Source organism: Thamnophis sirtalis, unplaced genomic scaffold (genome assembly GCF_051295495.1).
Source record: "Thamnophis sirtalis isolate CommonGarterSnake01/CBP01778 unplaced genomic scaffold, rThaSir2_p1.2 scaffold_4, whole genome shotgun sequence".
Classification (NCBI taxonomy): Eukaryota; Metazoa; Chordata; class Lepidosauria; order Squamata; family Natricidae; genus Thamnophis; species Thamnophis sirtalis.
In genome coordinates, this window is record NW_028261384.1 from 24,518,149 (window position 1) to 24,536,983 (window position 18,835).

The window sequence follows — 18,835 nt, forward strand, 5'->3', positions numbered from 1 at the left end:
AAACCATAACGGACTAGATTTGCACAATATATCATTAGAATTATAGAGCTGGAAGGAACCTTGGGAATCTTCTAATTGAACCCCATGTTCAAGCAGATCCTATATCATTCTGGACAAATGGCTGTCCTATCTCTTCTTTAAAATCTAGTGATAAGCACCTACAAATTCTGGAGGCATGCTGCCCCACTAATTGACTGTTCTGACAGGAAATTTCTCCTTGGTGGCGCAGTGGTTAGAATGCACTACTACAGCCTACTTCTGCTGACTGCCAGGTATCTGCAATTTGGCAGTTCAAATCTCACCAGGCTCCAGGTTGACTCAGCCTTACATCTTTCCGAAGTGGGTAAAATGAGGACCCAGATTGTTGGGGGCAATACACTGTCTCTGTAAACCATTTAGAGAGGGCTCTTTAAAGCACTGTGAAGCGGTATATAAGTCTCAATGCTATGCTATTGCTATTTCTATGTCGGATTTCTCTTGTTAAGCTTTGATCTGTAGGTCTTGTATTGCTTTGGAAAACAAGTTGACCCTTCTCTTCCATGTGACAGTCTTTCAAAAACTGGAAGACTGATAACATGTCTTCTTTTTCTTAAACTAGACATTCTCAGTTCCTTCATTGTACAGTTTTTAGCTTCCAGTTCCCCAATCATCTTTGTACACTTCTTTATACTCTTTCCAGAGTCTCAAAAATCTTTTTTGTATCCCACTGATCAAAACTGGACATAATAGTCCAAGTATGGTTTTAGTAGTGCAAAATAAAGTGGTACTAACACTTCATATGCTAAAAGATGTACCAGTGCAGGACTTTCTACAACTGCCACTAGAATGGCTATAAGTAATTTAAACATTTCTATCCAAAGTATTTCCAGAAATCACTTGTAGCATTAGGTATTTCTAGGACAATGTGTTGTGCTCTCTCAAAATAAATAATTATTGTATTCTTCTTGAAGTCTTTCATAAAGAAAACTGAGCACCAGGATCAATATATGAGTACATATTTACATGTTTTAAAAATTATTCTACAAATTTCATGATATACATAACTTTAAAATCTGCATATGTTTTTACTATTTTGCAAGAACAAAATACAAATACTTATGTTTAAGAAAGAGAACCAATTAATTACAGGCAGAATTACAAAACTTGAATTAATTTAATTGAAAAAATGTTGCTATATTTTTGAGAGATGCAATGCACTGAGTTGCTCCCTCTGATAACTTTCAATCTTTTCTTCTGCTTCTTGATCTATTATTTTTCTTAAGCATGCAATCAACTGCTCAGACCCTTCTCCAGTATGTGCAGATATAGGAATGATCTCTTTGAAATTGACAGCGACTTCAGGAATCATCTTTGGTGGAAGCAAGTGTAAATAATCTGAAAATAAGAAAATATGTCATAAATAACTAGGCTAGAGAAAGCTACAACGAAGTGTCCTAAGAAAGGAAAATAAAATGCAATGAAAATGATCAGTGATGCTTCTAACATTTCCTTCTTGGAGAGAAGAGGGTAATTATACTCTGTTTAATATGGTTCTATTCTAAGACAAAAAGAAAAAAAAGGCCAATGCATGATTGTTAATATATATTTGTTTTCAATGATGGTATAAGAAGATACCGTATTTTTCAGAGTATAAGACGCACTGGAGTATAAGATGCACCTAAGTTTTGAAGAGGCATTTTTTTTAAAGTAGGTAGGTAGATAGAGGGGTAAAGAAGGAGAGAGAGAGAAAAATACAGTAGGTAGGGAGGGAGAGAGAGCAGGTAGGTAGATAGAGGGAGAGAGAGAAAAATACAGTAGCTAGGTACCGTGTTTCTTTTGCCCCACAAAATATGACCTTGGGATTATTATAGGGGGAGGACTTATTGTTTTGGGTTTGCTGGGCAGCTGCTCCCTTGCGAACTGGCTCCCGAAAAGCTGGGCACAGCCTCAGGGGCGAAACAGCCATGAGGTACCGTGCTCATGAGCAACCGCCCGGCAAACCCCCTCTCCAGTTGGGCAGAGTGCCATTCACTGACCTAGGGGATATCTCTAAGGCGCCAAGGTACGTGGCGCTCTGCCTGTTCCCCAGGTCCCACGGCTTGGCACATTAGGGATATCCCCTAGGTCACTACATGGAGCTTTGCCTGGCCGGAGAAGGGTGTTGCGCGAGTGACTCTTCCACCCCCAGCAAGCATGCCTCCCAGCCTCACCATGCCCTGGCCCAGCTCTCCCTGCAGGCACTCTAAGCATAACTTCTTCTCTGGCTTCCAAACTCCAAAACATGGCTGCCGAGTCTTCCAGCAGCAGCCGCTCTAGGAATGCGCTCTATGGTTGTGGGCTGGCTGCCGGACAGAGAGTCTTCTGGACAGATAGTCTTCCAGAGCTCCATGCACTGACCTAGGGGGTATCCCTAATGTGCCAAGCCGTGGGAGCTGGGGTGCGGGCAGAGCGCCATGTGGCTTGGCACCTTAGGGATACCCCTTAGGTCAGTGAAAGGCGCTCTGCCCAGCTGGAGAGGGGGTTTACTGGGCGGCTGTTCGTGAGCATGGACACCTTATGGCTGCTTCACCCTTGAGGCTGTGCCCTGCTCTTCGGGAACCCGCCACTTGGCAACTCCCCCCCCCGGCTCCTGCGGCTTGGCACCTTCGGGATACCGCTAGGTCGGTGAGAGGTGCTCTGCCTGGCCAGAGGGTGGTGGTGGTCCAGGGGGCTTATTTTCAGAGGTGGGCTTATATTTTTGCTTACACGAAAAATGTGGTAAGGCGTTAGTTTCAGGACAGGTCGTATTTTGGGGAAAATATGATAGAGAGAGAGAGAGTAGGTAGGTAGGTGTTCTGACCCCCCTTGTTCCACACCAAAGTACACTCGAGGCCAAAGATAAGTTATGGCATTTAATTAACAGACAGACAGGTCCTTGGCAGCAAACCGGCACAGACAAGCTTGGGCAGCAATAAACACAGATAAGGCTTGGCACAATCCAGCCTGCCAAGCTCACAGTCATGTCTTCCGACATTCAGTCTTGTGTTGAGTTCTGCAAAGAGGGGTGTGTGCACAAGGAGTCTTTTTATAGTCTGGAGAGGAGCCTAATGACCACCAGCTGAGTGCAATTACCTTCTGTAACTGCGCAACTGTTCCTGACGCCTAATATCTCTTCGATGCCGTGCATCCAGGAACAACTCACTACTGGCATCCAGCTCACTCTCCCTTGCCTCCTCCCCACTGGTCCAAGGCTCAGGTGCCTTCTGGTGGCCAACCAGGCTCTCTGCGCCCTGCTCGGAGTCGGAACCCTATCCAGGGTCCTCTACATCCTCCAGAGCTGACTCATAGGGCCCCTCACTGTTGAAGTCTGGTGGCAGCTCCAATGGCTCCTGCTGGGCCACAAATGGTAGGTAGATAGAGGGACAGAGAAAAATACGGTAGGTAGGTAGGGAGAGAGAGAGAGTAGATGGGTAAGTAGGTAGGTAGATAGAGGGATAGAAAGAGAGAACACCTAAGACTTATTTCTGCTGGCACAGAACTTGATCAATGTAATTCTCATCAATCACTCTAACTAAAGAGCTTTCTGAAAGGCGGGGAAAGTTTTTGCACTCTGCAAACCTCCCCAAAACGGCTCTTTTTTTGCGAAGATGGACCTGTTTTTTTCAAATAAAAGGCATGAATAGCCTTGTGGAGGCTTGCAGAGTGCTCCTGGCAACGTGAGGACCCCCCCCAAAAAGCAAAAAAAATGGCCCATTTTTTGCAGAAACGGGCTATTTTTTTGTCAAAAAAATTGCATGCCTAGCCTTGTGGAGGCTTATAAAAGTGCTGCTGGGGGGCAAAAAAACGGCCCATTTTTTGCTCATTTCTGTCCTCCCCAACACCCAGGATTTCTCTGAAAGCCTCCATAAGGCTAGGCAGGCCCATTTTGATGAAGGGGGTGGGACTTCGGGAGGCAAAAAAATGCTGTATTCACATTGCGATGCACCCAGATTTTCAGCTTGTTTTTTTGAGGAAAAAAGGTGCATCTTATACTCCGAAAAATATAGTAATTTGAATTGAAATTGGGATAACTACATCTCCACCAAGTAGCAATGGCCTTGTGTGTTCATTATGATGCAGATAGAAATATTTTTGGTATTTTACTTTCTTGGCCCACAGTTATTATTTAGGTAATTAAAAATCATGCTATGAATTTCTAATTTATGAGAAGCCACAATTTTCACAATTATCAATTATTGTTATTGTTATATCCAAAAGACACAACTATTCTTTATTTTAAAAGGAACGAATCAAAGTGAATCTTACTTTGAGGTTTCTGTAGTTGTTCCATTAATTTTTCATATGTTTCTTTAGCATTAGGCAAATCCATTTTATTCACAGCAAGCAATGCAGATTTAGTTTGAAGTTCTTCTTTATACAGTTCCAGCTCCTTCAAATATAATTTGCATACATAATACACTTTTTGAAAAATATTTGACTACCAAGCAATTCAGTATTACTTAACATAATATAAACATGGTACAATATAATATTAAGGCAGTTGTATAATCATATATTTTAGTTCATCCTATGAACATGTAACTTTAGTTTTGTACTGGCAGTGAAAGGCATTCCCAAATAAAACATTTTTTAAAAAGTCAAGGTGTCTTTTGTTTCATTTTTTGTTCATTTAGATGAATACTTCTAGGTATATAAATAACTGGAAAGCACTTGCCTATAAAGTTGCCAAGATTCAGACACAACTAAATGTTATGGTGATGGTATACTTTTGAAATATGATTACACAATTGTTGCCATTCTCTGACTTAGAGGCCAGATCTGAAATCCACTGTTAATAAAAAGCAATATTTTTATCTATATTGAAATAAAACACGCTAAACTGCTTTGAGTTATGCAGACTCTTCCAGGGACAAATTATCTCAACATCCTTATTATCACCTGTCCCTAGAAATACTAGAGAAAAATGTCCACACATATAACACAATTGAAACTCAATATTATAATTTCAAGAGATTTAGTATGCAAATAAATATTTCATCATGAAACTATATATAGTTCGATATTGCAACAGACTTTTACCTTTGCTAGTAACATTATAGTTTCAAAAGCTGTCCTGAATGGTGTTTGAGAAGATAGTTGGAACCCAGAAACATCAATCTAAATTTAAAAAATAATGAATATTTTCACTCACATGGTTATCTTTGTTAAATGATGAATAAAGGTGAAAAAAGTTAATAATGCAGTTGTTTATTTATATACAAAGCAGTTTCAGAAAATAGCCCTTTAACGTCTAAATTACTGAAATCATTAAATAATTCATATACTTTTATGTGTGCCATTATATCTGCATATATCTTTTTATAGAAACTTCTTTACTATCAAAATATTTATGAACTGGCAGAGACATGCTAACAAGGTCAGCCAATGTATAAGCATGGCAACTGGATCAGCCAATGGGAACTATTTGGTGACTGAGAGCCATGCCAGATGGCTTAGAGCCTGGGCGTGGCTTATCTATGTAAATCTTGAGTCTGTGCAAAAGAACTAATCTAGTCTGCACTCTGAATTGAAACTGGAGACCAATCTCTCCTCTGTGTGTGTTTTGCCTGTAATTACTACAATGTTGGAGAATCCACTGTTGATATTGTACATTTATTCATGTGTTATTATGTATATAAAGAAGTTAATGAATCCTGCTGAATCAGTTATCTATTTGTGCTTTCTGGATTTGATTTTTGCAACAAACTCTGACATTTACATAGTTGGCTATTTTGTATTATAGATCTGGTGGTAATTCTACCACAAATGTCCCCCCTCTTCTAAGTTACCCAAAAAATTCACTACCAATTATTCCTTTGCTATTTAAACTGATTGCTCAGCAGCATTTAGATGGACAATCTAGGAAACTCAGGGCTTTAATTTCAAAAGTGAATTGCCATAAATATTAAAGAATTCATACTTTTAAATATATATTCAGTGTTCTGTATTCATGAAAATATTTCAGTACTTCATCTTGGGAATTGCTTTCAGTTTGAAGTTCAGATATTATGCTTTGCCAAAATTATGGGAGCTTTGGAGTTGGCTAAGGTATTGTATTAACTCAAGCTTTAATAAACAATAGTTAACTGATTAACATGGTGTGAACCTCATATATTCTGCATATAACCTGACCCTCATTTTTTTAACCAAAACACCATGAAAAATGTGACACTTGTGAATAAGCTGGTATGCATTTGTATGGTACTTTGTTTAAAATTTGAGGATCTGTTTATCCATGAGTTGGTTTATATACAAGTATATACCCCAAAACACAATTTGTATGTTGGTCAATCAGTCTAAGTTAAGCATGCAAATGCTGACAAGGAATGTATTCTTACAACAAAGAGAAGCTGTTTAGTCCTTTCCACATGCTTCAAAAACTTATGGCCTCTTCCTTTATTTGCATGAGCACCTTCTATTAATCCTGGAAGATCAGCAACTGTTATCTAAAGAGGAGGAAAAATATTTTTTTAATGATTTGGTTCTGTTGAATTCACTCAAGTGGATATCAAAATCATTAGGAAGCTAGTAACTTCATGTGGTAATTCTACACCCCCAAATAACAAGAAGCCAAAAACAGTACACATATATAACATATAACAATATAGCTTTAAGTACTATAGCTTTAAAATCTTAACCTGTGCAGTTTAATGTTTTAATATTTTAATTATTTGTCTATTTGTTTTATAACTTGTAAGCTGCCTAGAGTCACTTTATAGGCAAAACGGATAGCATCAAAATTTATTTATTTATTTATTTATTTATTTATTTATTTATTTATTTATTTATTTATTTATTTATTTATTTATTTATTTAGGTAGGTAGGTAGGTAGGTAGGTAGGTAGGTAGGTAGGTAGGTAGGTAGATAGATATAGATATAGACAAATAAGTGAATTCATATGCATAGCCTGTACTTGTTTTTATTCCTATATTCAATTTTGGGAAAATAAATACTTCCTTTTTTTGGAAAATGTATTTCAGCTGTTAGGAACCTTTTGATTCACACATTTTATATTTTATTGCACTGAGTTTCTGTAAATCTTTAGTGAAAGAAGCTTTAAAAATAAATTTAAGGAATAAAAAAGAATTGAAATAAACAGCAAAAGGGCAATTAGATCTTTGATTTTTAAAAGTTGCAAACAAACTAAGGGTCTAGATGGATTTAAAATAAAATTTTAGGATTAATTATAAGAATCTTTCCAGTAGGAAAATGCCTTTATTTGAATGCTCTTTAAAAACAATAGGATGAGACTTTGAAGTCTCTTAGATTACCTGGACACTTAGATTTTTAAAAAAACATAATAAAATATAAATATTAAAAAGTTTCCTGTTCAGATACCAGTGTCTAGGCCATCTAACCATTCAAATGCATCATCGTTTATATGTGGGGGAAATCATATACTGGTATATGCCCTGTTTATAGTCGGTGACGATGTGATCTACAGTTTGACATGGGACCCCACAGTCACAGTGAAGGTAGGATACTATGCTCAATGTATACAATGTATCTCAGCAGACACTGTGTGAGATGCAAATCCTATTCAGAATTGTCCACTGCTGGCAGGGTAATCAAAGCCTAGCATCTTTTTTGTGGGGTCATTTATACAGTATGTCTTCCTAAATCTGGACATTCAGCAACTGATTTGGTTTTCCATTGGGAATCAATGTCAAAATTATTGAGCAGATGTTGTGCAAGCCAGTGGGGATTCCTAGATTTGAGCCTTCTGGCTGATAAATAAGAACGGTCAGCATATGGTGACAAAAGTGATTTGTTTAGAATTTTTCTGTATTCTCAATTCTTACAGACAGCAACAGACAGCAAATGCTGTATCTGCAAATGAGTGAAACAGCAGACCACATATTCAGCTGCTGCAAATTGATTGCAAACCATAACATGATAAAGTAGCAATAATGGTGCATAGAAATATCTGCAAGAAATACCATTTACCTGCAAGCAATAAGTGATGGGACCACAAAATGGAGGTGGTTAAGAAACTAAAGTGCTCTGGGACTTTCAAACAAACAAGTTTGTGCCATACAATGCCCAGACTCAACAATTGTTGGTAATTCATAAAACAAGTATATGGAAACTAAATGGGTCAAGAGAAATGGAAAGATGTAGTTGGATGGAGTTGATGAAACCTTCATAAAAAGAAATCTTTTTTAAAAAACAGGATAACATACGTAACATGGTATTGGACCTGGGTACTTGAGAGACCGCCTGCTGCCAATCACCTCCGCTAGACCGATTAGATCCCACAGATTAGGCCTCCTCCGAATTCCATCCGCCGGCCAGTGTCGACTGGAGACTACCCGGAGGAGAGCCTTCTCTGTGGCTGCTCCGACCCTTTGGAACGAACTCCCCGTGGAGATTCGAGCCCTCACCACCTTCCAGGCCTTCCGCAAAGCCGTTAAAACCTGGCTGTTCCCACGGGCCCGGGGCTAAAGAGCTGTTGCCCCCGTCTAGAATGGTATGACTATTGTGTGTTTTTAAATTATGTATTGTTATGTATCGTTTATTTTTTATTTTTTTGTCTGTACCCCCCCTTCCCTGATTTGATTTGTTAGCCGCCCTGAGTCTCCTTCGGGGGAAAAGGGCGGCATATAAATATAATAAATGAAATGAAATGAATGAAACAGGGCATGGATGTGTAGAAGCAACGATTTTCAAAAAATAAATGTGGAGATGTGTTGAGAGTTAGTTTTATTTCCTTTCTTATCTCATGTTTTTAATTTCTTTTGCATACTATTCCTTATTCGTTTTCTATACTTTAACATTGCTTATTTTGAAAGAAATTATCATAATGAATAAGCACATATAGCTTTTAATCATGATCACGTATTACTACAACAATCAAAGCATTGTTTGTATAGTCCAACTTTCTATCACTTCTATTTCTTCCTGAAGAACTTGAGAAACGTAATGGTACTGCGATTATGCCCTACTTGGGGAATGCCTGTATATAGTAACCACTAAGAGAATTGAATCTCGGACTAATGGTCCTTTAGTATAATGCACCCAGATACTGCCTATGTTTACAAATATTTACTAAACTTGCTGACTTACCTGTGGAGCACACAAAGAGACAATTTGAGTCATAAAGTTAGTGATAAAAGAATTAACCTATTAAAAAGATCAGAATAAATATTTCTTTATTTAAATGTTACTCTGCTCGTAGAATCCTGATTCAGCTGAAAAAACAGGAAATCAGTAAGGCAGAAAAATATAGATCCTTTAATAAAATACTGACAATATTGACATTTTTTCAAAACAATAGTTATGGAATTTTATTTTGTAGATAATCAGACAACGTTGAGGCCTGCAGATCTGAGATAAATTTAAAAAACAGATTAACATCAAAGCCTCTTTATGCCTTAATTAGGGATCTGGAACAAACATGTGAAATGTACAATGCCCTCAGCACTCTTTCCATTATAAGCAAGTAGGAACTCATATAACATTGCCAAAAATGGAATTCGACAATATATTTTATATAAAAATTATATTGTAAACCAACCTGCTTGTGATCAGGATATGTCACAGTTCCAATTTCAGGAGATAATGTTGTAACTGTGAAAAACAGGAAATAAGTCAAATATGGTTTAAAGGATTTTCAAAATTTACCCCTGGATTAAATTTATCTGTTCAGTGTGAGAGAAAAGTTCTCTAAGGATGGGCTACTGAAAATCCGAAAGCTACCAGAAGACTAAATTTCTGGACCTGGGGATAGCCCAGATTGGATTTTGCACCATTATTCCAGGATACATATATTTGTCTTCATACACACACTCATGTGCACGTGCACATACAAGCACACACACTCAATAGCAAATCTACTATCTGCTATGAGTCAATTTTGCTGAAATGTAGTCATGTGGGGGTTCCGCAAATATTGCTGTAGATGCAGGCCAGCTGCCAACCCACCCAAAATGAAATTGTATTAACTGTCCTGGGAAGGGAAGGAGCTGCTGGAACTTCAGAACCAGACCATAGGAACATTTTGGGGGTATCCATTGTAATTTCAAATGATCGCTAAGTGACTGGTTGTAAACCTCTATACATCATGTGAACCAAAAAAATTATGTTCCCATGCCCTTAGATACATAGCAAGGGTTATTCTGACAGGGTTTTTTCATCTGCCAGAGGATTCATCTTCCCATTGGCTGAGCAGCCTAGAATTTGTGATTAAGGTATAAACTGCTCTTCACTGCATATCATCCCTCACTTGTTACACTGCAGAGCTCTGTACCAGAAAAGTAGCCTACAGCTTTGCCATGTAGTGGCATGCATTAACTGATGCTCTCCATTCCCACACCCTAGTTACGGGAAGTCTCATTAACAAATATAGTTCCAAGAACTGGTGTTCCCCTTTAATGCTTTTTGATTTAATATTTAATACTTTTTTTACTGAACCTATGATTTCAGAAATAAAGATATAACCTTTTTGGTTGCTTCCCTAATATCCTCCCCCTGCCAAGGAAGATCTTCCTTATTAACAATCCTCATCATGAGGTTTCATATTGAGGAAGGCATTGTGTGATATAATTTTCCTTGCTCTTTTTAAAAATATTTATATTCCCACATATTTTTGTGGGTTATTTTTCTGTTTTAAAACAATGTTTTCTACTGATATTGGTTGTCAGCTGCCAGGGAAAAGTGTGATTAAAATTATATATAAATTTTAATTAATAAATAAAGGCATAGTAGAGAAATATATAAAAAGTGGCTTACTGATAAGGATTTACAAATAGCTGAGGGAAGAATGAAAGTAACAGGCAGGGGATAAAGGGAAAAATATACCCAACTGAATTAAGCTTTCCACAGAATACCCAAGAGACATAAGAAGATATTCTCAAATGAACAATGCAAAGAAATAGAGGAAAACAATTGAATGGGAAAGATTAGAGATCTCTTTAAAAAATTGGAGATATAAAGGAAACATTTCATGCAAAGATGGACATGATAAAGGGTAAAAATAGTAGAGAGTAACAGAAGCAGAAGAGGTTAAGAAGAGGTGGCAAGAATACACAGAAGAACTGTACAAGAAATATATACATGTCTCTGATAACCATGATGGTGTGATCACTGACTTTGATCTCCAGACATCCTGGAGTGCAAAGTGAAGTGGCTCTTAGGAAGCTTACCAACAACAAAGTTAGGGGAGTTAAAACTATTCCAGCTCACCCATTTAAGATCTTAGAAGATAATGCTGTTAAAGTGCTGCACCCAATATGCCATCAAATTTGGAAAACTCAACAGTGGGCACAGATTGAAAAAGATCAGTTTACATTCCAATCCCAAAGAATGTTGAAAATACTGTACAATTACATCCATTTCACATGTTAGCAAGGTTATGCTCAAAGTCCTAGGCTTCAGTAATATGTGAACCGAGAATTACCAGAAGTACAACCTGAGTTTCAAAGAAGCAGAGGAGCTGTAGATCAAATTGCCAACATTCAGTGGATTATGAAGAAAGCAAGGGAAATTTCAAAAAAATATCTACTTCTGCTTCATTGACTATGCTAAAGATTGTATGGATCGCAACAAACTGTGGCAGGTTTTTAAAGAGATGGAAGTACCACATTACTAAGAAACCTGTATGTGGGTTTAATGAGAACATGGAACAACCAATTGATTCAAAATAGGAAAAGGAGCATGATAAGGCTGTATATTGTCACTCTGATTATTTAACATATCATGCAAAATGTCCGGTTGGACGAATCACAAGCCAGAATTAAAACTGCTGGGAGAAATAGCAATAACCTCAGATATGCAGACGATCTCACTCTAATGGCTGAAAATGAAAATGACTCTCTAGATGGGGTGAAACGGGAGAGTGCAAAAGTTGGCTTGACACTCAACATTAAGAAACTAAGATCATGGCATCCACTTCCATCACTTCATGACAAAAGGAAAGGGGAGAAATGGAAGCAATGACTGATTATTTTTTCTTGTGCTCCAAGATCACTGCAGAGAGTGACTGCAGCCATGAAATTAAAAGACACTTGTTTCTCGGAGGAAAACTATGGCAACTGTCTCTTCCTGCCAGGACAAACCCGTCCTACCCCTGCTGGCAGAGAGGGCCTACTACAGATCTTGTTGGTAAAAGAACTCTAACTTCTGTGACCCAGAAGAACTTCCTCTGTAATAGTCCCCTCTCTTTGGTACATTCTACTCTCTAGAGTAAGATCTGCCTCTCCAACCCCCTATCTTGCCCAGGAATCTGGATTCCTGGCTCTGCTGAATTGTTGGCAGATTCCATCTCCCATTGTTCGCTGCTCTTCACCCGTCTATCTCTTTGATTATCATATTGTTTTGATTACCATATCATGTTGTTTTCTTTTCTGTTGTTTTACTTCAGTTTTGCTTATACTCTTCTTTGTTTTTATTGTTGTAAGCTGCCTAAAGCAGCAGTCCACAATGATTTGCGGCTTAGAGGCCAAGCTGGGGGTATGGGGAAAAGGGAATTGGGCTGTATGAAGGGTAGCCAGCACACAATACTTGTACGAATGGCACGACGACATGCAGCTTGACTTATATGAACAATATGCTAGTGCCTGTGAGGTCAACAACCCGTCATTCATTGCATATTAAATTGCGCATGCACATGCACTCCAGCCAGCCACTCGCACTGCCCAATTCTGAATAGGCCATGGCTCAGTAGGGCCTACAGCTCAGGGGTTGGGGATCCCTGGCCTAGAGTAGGCCCATGGTGGAATAGGTGAAAATAAATTTAATAATAAGTAATAAATAAATATATGAAGTTACTTACAAGCATAATCTGCAATTTGAGGTTTGGCACGAGAGATCCTAGCTAATAAAGATGACTTTCCTGCATTTGGAAATCTAGAAAAGTGAGAATTGAGTAAATTACCATTCAATGTTAATACAGAGCTTTTACATACAATAGAACAAAGTTATTAAATTGCAAATGAATTTTTTTTACTAAATATTTTCTAATAACGAATGGAAATGTCTTGGAAATTGCAGAAATGAAGAAAAAAATAGTCTCGTCTCTTTGGTACATCCTACTCTCTAGAGTAAGATCTGCCTCCACCCTCCTATCTTGCCCAGAATATGCTGGATTGTTGGCAAACTCCATCTCCCAATTTTAAGCAAAGGAAGTATATTTTTCTGACCTTCCTTCTGCATTCTAAATCTACAAAATCTTTTCAGGATTTGAACAAAACTACAGATTTCAATCCTTTCTCTATTGTTCTGAAATTAATTAGAAATAGGAAGCAAAAAAAAAAGATTCTAGCATCTGGAGGTAAATGAATAGTTAGGTCATTGAAATAAAGCTAGAGTTAATAATATTTGTAGTACAAAGGAAATTACTTCAATTACTGAAGTAATTAATAAATAACTTACCCAATTAAACCGACATCTGCAATAAGTTTTAGATCAAGATGTATCGTGTGAGCTTGACCTTTGGTGGGCAAGAAATTTGTTACAGGACATCCACCAATACCTCCATGGGCTACCAACAATCTTTCTCCTTCTTTGTCAAGTTTACCTAAATATAAATATTAAATGTCAAGAATTTTTTTTGCATCATTAGCACAGAACTTCATTTTAATAGGCATTTTTCAACAGTATACTGTATTATTAGGCAACCTGTTTAATTCAACAACCTGGATTTTTTTTTATCAATCATCTATAAATTATAGATTTTTTCATCATTTGGTGAACACATTGAATAGAAAAAGTACAGTACAAAAGGCTTCTATGAGTTAATGTTCATTTCAAAGCCTTATGAAAACAATCACATTAAATCTGAATAATCTGAAATTACCAGTTAATATCAGAAGTGAAAGCTAAATTAGTTTTTGCCAGGAGACCTTTATGCCTTTGTCGCTATAATAATCAGGAGTCAGGCTCAATATGATAGTATCTCAATGTTTACATTCCATTGAGCTGAACCTAAAATATAGCTTACAAAAAAAAGTGGAAATAAATTAGTGTTGTGTCCTGTCGGCCGCCGGCCCCTCCAGCAGCCGAATCGGAGGATGAGGAGACGTGGGAGTCAGGATCAGCACCAGGAAACCCTGGGAGCTCCGAGGGGGAAGAGGGAATGAAGCTGGCAGAGAGAGAGAGAGAGACAGAGGTGGAGCCTGGGCCATTTGTCAACCCACGGATGGAGAGTCAGGGCTGGAGGTGGTTGATGAAGAACAAGAGGAACAGCTGGATACAGTGCCTGATGCGTATTTGCACAGAAGGCAGAGGAGAGCAGTGGAAAGCTGTGGCCTGGGAAAGGAAGAGTCACTGCTGCTAGCAAGACCCCACCCTAGCCTAGCTCTGGGATACTACTATTCATCTTCCGGGCGGGCGGACTTCTTAGCCTGCGAGTGAAACTTTTTTCCAGGGCTATCGGCATTCCTAATAAAGGAATGTTTTGAGTTCATGTCAGAGGATTTGTCGTGTTTGGGAAGTGGGGTCTGAACAATTAACAAACATCCGCTAGAGCAGTTGAGTTCCCCAACCTTTCCAGCTTTCTGGAAAGGGGGGGAGGGGCGAGCAGGGAGGATAGTTCCACATAGTGAAGGATAGTGCCTGCTGTTCACACAAGTAGGATGTGTGTGCGTGCCCACCACTTCTGCAATCCGGTTCTGAACAGCTCAAGGCCCAATAGTGGGCTGTGGCCCACAGATTGAGGATCCCTGTACTAGAGTGACAAGCTTGGTCTATTCCCTGCTACTAGGTGGCTTTGACCTCAAACAACTTTAGCCTAACAATAAACATTTCCAGCAGATTGTTCAAACTTTATAAGAATTGTAATTTTAAGAACAACAATGCCTAAACTTGTTTTTCTTCCCTTCTATTCTTTATTTATATTTCATATCATTTAAATTATAAGCATCAATATTTGCTCTAGTAACTATTTGTGAAAGCTATCTGAATGCTGATTTTTCTGATTAAATGAAACATTAAATAGAATCTGAAAATTATCAATTATTTTCTGTTCCTAAATCTGAACAACTGTATATATACAATTTCAATAGACACGTGATATTTCTGCAATGGCAGTCAAACATTAGGTTTATTATGTTGCATTGTATCATTAGAAGGTAGACTAAGCCATTAATTATTTACTGCAGAAAAAAAACATGTAATGGAGCTTAAGTGTTCAAGATATTATAGGAAGGTTGGGAGTTGTAATTTTATCTTGGAGCATTAAAAAAAATTGGCATGAAGAAAAATGAAAGATACCCAAGCTGCTATTATGTTCAACATGACAATAAAAGTAATGAAGATTCTTACCAAGCTCTTTCCCATCATCTGTAGTAACAAATATTCCTGGAGGCACAGTTACTTCACAGTCGTTTCCTTTATTACCTTTCAGTGCAGCAATACTTGGGGGACCAAAAAATAAACATCACATGACTGTTTTCTAGGACAGGACTGAGGATCACATGCATTCTCAGTTAATGAAAAGGACTCACCTACTGTTGGTTCCTGCCTCTGCTACAAACCGCTTTCTTGGATATTTATCTTTCATTTTCTTCAAGGTCATTTTTTCATCTGCTATTAACCAGACATCACCACCTTTTCCTCCAATGCCACCTAAGCGGGAATAACCCATTCCACCAGATCCACCTTTCACATAGATCCTTAGATCATCCATAAATCTGCCATACTGAAAAAGTTAATATATTAAAATATGTATACTTCAGACCCAACAGAAAATTGCAGTGTATTATAAAAAAAGATGTACCGAGCAGAGATGGTCTATTACTATGACTTCTTATAAATGAAATTATTCATGTTATAATGAGCCAAAATATTTCTAATTTGATATTTTATTTCTGTAGGAACAAATAAAGCACAGTTTTTGAAGATGGCACTTCACTGTTTTAGTGAAGATGAAATAGTTGTTGGATTTATAAATTTTATTAAAAGCGTGGTTTCTTTAGCTATGGTTTATCAAATAAGATAAACCATAGCTATGGTTTCCTTTATTACCTCTATTCTATTATTCTATTACTGGGTTATTGCTAAATCGTGGTTTACAAACCACAACATATGTATTCACTGTTTGTGGAAGCTATATCAATGCTGATTTTGTTGAAAAGCAGAATAAGAATGCTTTAAATAAATAGAAAATTAAACAGGTTCTGAAAATCTGAATAACTATATTGCAATAGATACATGAGATCTATGCAATGGGCATAGTTATAAATTAATATCTTAATACCCAGCATAAATCAGTTTCTAAGATTAGGTCATTAATTAAATGAATGAAGCAATCTCTAGCTCTATAGAAAGTTATGCCATAGTAAGTCCTATACAGTGAATTTATTCTTCAGAAACTATTTCCTGATGCTTTTTATAAACAAATCAAATTAAACATAATGCCAGAAATTGACAGTATTAAGACACATCCCAACAATAAGCAATAATTATAGGCATGCATTTCCTTTTTTTTTAAATTTAACAGACAAAACTCAATTGCTCTTTTTAAACAGCTATTCATTACCAATACATTTCTAATTTGCCCATCACACTCATTATGAGGTAAAGGGACAATTTAAACAAACTACCAATTTTCTAAGTTCATCCATACTGAACCATAAATTGACCATAAGGACTAAGTTCATATTGTGGAGTAGGCAAAACATATTGTGCGCTGGGGCCAGCCTGTGCCTCAAACCACTCTAGGAACATTTACTAAGGCTGTTTTGTTTTCCCTTGGGACCTCTTCCTGCTTATAAAAATGACAAGGACTCTGAAAGAGTTTTTGTTTATATGGGTTTATATCAGTCAATATTCATATTAGCAATGAAAAATGATGCATTGGTTGCTGCTACTGTATATCAAAATTGTCCAATGGAAGGTTTTCAACATGGGCTGCAAATAATTTCAATTCCACAAACACCGAGAAGGGGCACCCCGCCACCCAAAAAAAGTCCTAGGACCACATTTTGGGAGGGGGGAACCTGCCTTAAGAGAAGCATCTCCACCAAACCAAGTGTCTTTCCCCACTCGCTTTTCCCTTCAAATCCAAAGTCCCCAACAAAGAGGGGGGATGACTGAGACGGTAGGAGCTGAAGAGTAGCACATGCAGACCATAATCAACCTGGGAAAAAGTTCAATAATTTGGACCACCTCTAGTCATCCAAGAGCATCCCTCCTCTTTCTCCCAGGGGTACGAACTATGGGGAAGAGAGGGTGGGCACTTTTAAGATTTCACTAACCTGCCTGCCTAAGAGAGCGCGACTAAGCCACACCATACCACCCGCCGATACGTTTAAGCAAATCTGCCGCGGATTCCGAAATGGTGAGAACCTGCAGCCCGGGAGGACGCGGGATGATGACGTCAGATGACAGCCCTGTTCCACTTCGGAAGTCATAACGGAAGTTGGGGACGGAGCTGCGTTCTGCGAGACGCGGCCGGGGTTAATAGAGCGGCAATGGGCACTTGTGCACCGTTGGCTTGATAGGGATGTTCCTGAAATTGCAAAGGATGAAGCATCGCGTGCCAGTTTCGACGTCATTCCAACGGATTAATCCGATGGATTTTGCAGCCTTCTCCATAGATATCATTGTTTGTCAATTATTCCTTTTTCATGTCAGAGAATAAGCTATTTTGCAAAATCTATCTCATCTGTTTTGAATAATGACCATTCTGTGTTCACTATATTGGAGGTATTTAACTCGGAACGGAAAGAAGTCTTTCCTTTTCTAAGATGTCAATAGTTATACCCTCTTCAGTTTAGAAAAGGACATGAGCACCGCCCCTAGAGCCGAAAATGACTAGCGCACATGTGCGGGGGAACATTTACCTTTATAAATTATTTATAAATATACGTAGAAACATTTAAAAATATTATATAACCATCCCAAATTAGACTTGAAATTTACACAATCTTATACCTTATAAACTCTTTGACATAGATTTCATTTCAGTTGACTGCGTATCATTATGGGAATGGGAAGTTTCATAGTTAATGAGCCTCACTTAGGGCAGTCAGTCAAAATGTAGGGTTCCCAGATGGAAAACATGATACAACTGTAAAGGATTGTTTCTGGAACTGAATCTCTCTAGTTGAAATATATTGCACAGAAATCAATCTCATTTTCAGGCCAATAATTTCCTTAATAATTGGGTGACAATAACTCAAGCGCTAAAGACAGCATGCTCTGCAATCTCATTACTCAGTGATTTTCATGGGATTCTTAAGAGAATGATTCCAATTAATTATTCTCCAGTTCGGTCTATAGTGTTCATGTCATTACAAGTACTTTAGAATGAACTGTTCAACTGTACTGTTTAGTTCATTAATCATTCTTGAGGTCATTCTGTACTTGTTTACATGGAGAAAAGTAATGATGATGTGTCTTTATCATGTGGAAATTATTCTCTTAAGAATCCCATGTTCCTGAAACTGAATCAGTGTAGTTGAAACATACCCCACAATATTCAATCTCATTTTAGGCCAATAATTTTCTTAATAATTAACATAATAGCAGAGTTGGAATAACAGGAGGGCACCTTGAAGGTTTTCTAGTTCAACCCTCCTGCTCAAGCAGGAGACACTATACCATTTTAGACAAGTGGCTGTACAGTTTCTCTTAAAAGTCTCCAGTGATGGAGCATCCACAGCTTCTGAAGGCAAGCCACTCCACTGGTTAATTGTTCTCACTGTTAGGAAATCTGCTTAGTTCTAAGTTGCTTCTCTCCTTGTTTGATTTCCGCCAGTGTTTTTGTCTTGCCTTATGAACAGTTTGGCCCGCTTTTTTGCTGGCGGGAGCCCTGGGCAAGCAATTAAATGGGCTTGCTTTGAGAACAAATCTATTATGGTCCAAATGACTGTATTCCCCCCACTCTCAGGGAGC

The 18,835-nt window shown here is 38.0% G+C and overlaps 1 protein-coding gene across 1 annotated transcript; it reads right to left on the reverse strand.

Annotated features, from left to right (window-relative positions):
• Positions 1-979: 979 nt before the first annotated feature.
• GTPBP10 (GTP binding protein 10) lies at positions 980-17,332 on the reverse strand. Its single transcript, XM_014051558.2, has 10 exons — positions 17,194-17,332; positions 15,442-15,635; positions 15,260-15,351; positions 13,370-13,514; positions 12,771-12,844; positions 9,516-9,568; positions 6,336-6,443; positions 5,038-5,115; positions 4,264-4,387; positions 980-1,374 (listed from the first exon to the last, which is right to left on the reverse strand). Exons 1-10 carry the CDS (start codon positions 17,227-17,229, stop codon positions 1,172-1,174), a joined length of 1,107 nt encoding a protein of 368 aa, XP_013907033.1. The 5' UTR covers positions 17,230-17,332; the 3' UTR covers positions 980-1,171.
• Positions 17,333-18,835: the final 1,503 nt, after the last annotated feature.